Source organism: Carya illinoinensis, chromosome 12 (assembly GCF_018687715.1).
Source record: "Carya illinoinensis cultivar Pawnee chromosome 12, C.illinoinensisPawnee_v1, whole genome shotgun sequence".
In the NCBI taxonomy this organism is placed as follows: domain Eukaryota; kingdom Viridiplantae; phylum Streptophyta; class Magnoliopsida; order Fagales; family Juglandaceae; genus Carya; species Carya illinoinensis.
In genome coordinates, this window is record NC_056763.1 from 3,443,443 (window position 1) to 3,447,218 (window position 3,776).

A 3,776-nucleotide genomic window follows, 5' to 3' on the forward strand; every position below is an offset into this window, starting at 1 on the left:
CTTGTGTACGTAGACTGAGAAGTTGGAGAATGAAATGGGGGAGAGTGAGATAGGTTCTAATGTTTTATGGTGGGTGACTATAGACTAAACAACCACCTTAAAATCACATGCCATCTTTATGTAAATTACAAAAATTATCTTCTTTTTTGTCTATGAAAATCATGACCTCACATTCCATACCAGTCTTTTAACATCTCACTCATTCCCTTTTTGATGCCAAGAAAAAATAATTACCAGATGTAATATAAAAGCCAAGTTACAGTTGGGAAGATCTTATCTGATGAAATACTTGAATCTTGTAAAGAATTAATGAAAAAGTATCCAGAAACTTGTGTGTATACATGGCAATATCTTTACTGGGAACCATCGCCAGGAGGGAGAAATTTAGTTAGAGATCAAACCCACCAAGGCCTCATGCTTTTGGTTGCTTCCCATCCACCATGGCTGGAATCCTGCGACATGGCGGTTGCTCTCTTCTTCAACTGGAGCAGGAAGATTAAGATCAAGAAAGTCCCGACTTTCGGGAACTGGTTTCTGTATTAGAATGGTAGGATTGTGTCTAGCCGCAGAACCACCATCCAAGTGGGATCTTTTGTGACCTCCCAAGGCTTGGCCAGATGGAAAAACCTTGAGGCAAATTGGGCACTCATGCCCCTTATTTTTCAAGGACCATTTACCTGTCTCACTCTTTTCATCACAGCCAATAGCCTTTTTTTCTTGGTCAATGGGACTCGCATTGTTGTTGCATGATTTGACGACCTTACTATCGGTTGTAGAGTCAGGAGACAGTTCAGTTTCGATGCTATTTTCACAGCTCTCAACTCTTGAAGCAAAGCAGCCTTTGATCTTTTTATGACTAGCTCTATGCCCTCCAAGAGCTTGGTATGAGTGAAAGACTTTGTTGCAAGTAGTGCACTCAAAAACTTTGCTTCTCTTATGGGAATTCTTGCAGATTTCAGACTCTAAAGAATTAATAGTCAAAAACTTTCTCTTGCTTGGGTTATACTTGATGGAAGCCAATTGAGCTTTACTGGATGCAGTCTCCTTGGAGAAATTCTTACCCAATTCAACTTCAGAATCCTCAAGTCTAAGTTGATCATCGACCCGAGAACTCTTTCTCATATCATCATTCAAAAATCCATCATTGGAATTTTCACCTCTACTTCTACTAGACCGACTTTTTGAGATGCCATAAGCACAAAATTCTGACTGTGTCCCTTTAAGATCCTTAGAATCCAAATTCCCAGGCTCCAACTTATCACTAATTTTCTTCGCTTCCACAGTTTCACTACCATTACAGACAGAAATCATGGCCTTAGTCTTAGAAATTCGTCGAGTTTGAAAAGATCCTTGGGCTTCTAAGTAGACAGAATTATTATCAGAAGACTCAGCAGCAGAATTCAAACATCCCCAATGACCCACATCCCTAGAAAGCATCATTAAGCACATAGCAACCTCCTCCTGTTCTTCCTCAATCTCAGCAGCAGAAGAGGAAGGATTAGCAGAAGAGAAAAAAGAAGAGGTTGAAGAGGCCATGTACCTTGTCTTTCTATCCAATCTCCTTCTTCGATTATTGTCAGATTCACTGTAAACGACCACCTTCTGGTTAGCATTGGTCAATGATGCTTGATCCTCCAATAGCTTGTCATGGAGTGATGTCTCTTCACCTGAATCTGCGAGTCTCCTATTCTTTTTTGGGTTCTCTCTGAGGCCATAACCAGTTTGAGTTCCAGGTTCCAAAAACATGTCAGAGTACTTAGTCTGGTTTCTCCTACTGTTGAAAGATGAGAACTTTATTCTGCTGATTTTTTCTTCTGTTTCAACTGAATTAATGGTCAAATGAGACCTCATGTGACCTCCCAAAGATCTACCACAAGGGAACCTCTTGCTGCAGAACTTACATACATGTACTAATGCTCGACTTTCTTCCATTGAAATAGAACTAGAACTCGACAAAGGAATACACAGATCAGAGTGACAAATGAAGCTTAGATTATATATGATTTAGAATTACAATACTGAAAGGCCAAGACTATAAACAGAGGAGGACCAGGAGGAAAAGAGGACAGCTGGGCCCAACTCAGAAACTTAGGCTGGAATCTCAAATCTCGCTAGAAAATTTTGTTAGATCATGGTTTCTAATTGCTTGCGGTACTAATCAGCGAAGAACCCATCTAAGACTTCAACAGAATTGCAGGCAGAAATCAAGATCTGATGCACAAGAAAAGGAGGATGGGAGAGGTCAAGTAAATGAGTTCTAGCTAGATTCTCTCACTGGTACCTCGTTCTTGAAGAAAAAAAAAAAAAAATCAAACTTGAAGAAGGTGAGGGGTCTGTTACCTTTGTTGCTAAAAAAGGAGATGAACAAGCCAATGAAGAGAGATTAAAAAAAGACTCGAATGAGCGAGCGAGCGCTTGTTTCTCTTTTCTGTCGATACTTTCTCTCTGTCTCTGGAATTGACTATATTTGGAGGAGAAATTCATGCATGGAAGCAAAAGATAAAAGAGAGAGAAGTAAAGATAGCAGCACGTGTACTCAACCGAGGATCCTAGACCACCACAAATCTAACGGCTTAAGATATATCCAGGTGAGCATCCCTATGGGGGAGGAACCCACTAAAAACTAACTCAACTGCTCCCCTCCCTTAACTATTCTTTCCTTTGTCTTGCTGTGAAGGAATAGTCTTCTCTCTCTGTCTCTCTCTCACATACACACACGCAGCTCTCACTTGAAAGGTTCCACTCTCTGGCAGTTATTCTTTTGGACTTTCTCCTTTACATATAAATTGATTTTTCCAAAGAAAAAATTGATTTTCCATGTTGGGTCCCCACAAGTTGTCCTCAAACCTGTTCCCTCAGTTACCTATACATACAATCATCTAGTCACGTTCTTAGTACATGTTTAACTTCAGTAGAGTTACTAATGTTAAATACAGTACTTTTAAGGTTTGTAAGCTTCGCAAAACAAAATTGAAGTTCACCATGAAAAAATAGACTTTTTCTTATGATTCATAAAGTGTCCTAATTTATTTTCCACGGTGCTTTTACAGACAGGTACGCATGGGCATGCAACCAGCATGGCCGATGTGCGAGTAACAGTTGCCGGCTGGCCTGTGTTCATGATTGAAGCCGGCGCCCATCGCACTAACCGCAACGTGAATGTCTTATTAGCAATTGCAAAACATATCTAATTGTGCCCTTTCTGCCGGCATTTTAGTACAATGTTTAGCTGTAAGTTATCCATGCGTGATTGGATTGTTAGCTTAATTCCCTTTTTTCCTTTCCCTTTTTTTTTTTTGTGATTAATGTATGTGTGGATGATGAGAGAGAAGTGTATCCTTCTATACAAAGTGATTAGAGAGAAAATGCAAAGGTTTGTTGATATTCTTTCTAATTTTCTGCTGCCACATGTGCGTTTGCCTTTGGGTTGTGGTGCGCACTATATGTTGTGAGCCAATTATGCTCTGGTTAACTATTGATGAACAACCCCCATAGGCATGATTAATATTCACTTTTTCTTTTGTTCAGATTCTAGGTTGGTTGAAGTAGTTGTTGATCTTTTGGAATTAATGATATTTATCTTTTCAAAGAATAAATCTGTTAAACATTAAAGTATTGATGTATCTTGTTAGATACAATCATGAGTTTTGCAAGCGTCGCGCATTTCTTTTAAAATATAATAGGATCTATTATTAAAAAATTAATTTTTTTATATAGATCTTATATTTATTCAATTTTTTCAAAAAGAATGTGCGGCGCTTATACTCTATCATTGC

General features: G+C 38.9%; 1 protein-coding gene across 1 annotated transcript; it reads right to left on the reverse strand.

Annotated features, from left to right (window-relative positions):
* Positions 1-222: 222 nt before the first annotated feature.
* LOC122289117 (zinc finger protein ZAT4-like) lies at positions 223-2,588 on the reverse strand. Its single transcript, XM_043096060.1, has 2 exons — positions 2,341-2,588; positions 223-2,211 (listed from the first exon to the last, which is right to left on the reverse strand). The coding sequence occupies exon 2, from the start codon at positions 1,930-1,932 to the stop codon at positions 385-387; it is 1,548 nt and encodes a 515-aa protein (XP_042951994.1). The 5' UTR covers positions 1,933-2,211; positions 2,341-2,588; the 3' UTR covers positions 223-384.
* Positions 2,589-3,776: the final 1,188 nt, after the last annotated feature.

Bases quoted from the DNA above. Each gene is read 5' to 3' on its own strand.
- LOC122289117 (XM_043096060.1), bottom strand. From the start codon at position 1,932: ATGGAAGAAAGTCGAGCATTAGTACATGTATGTAAGTTCTGCAGCAAG.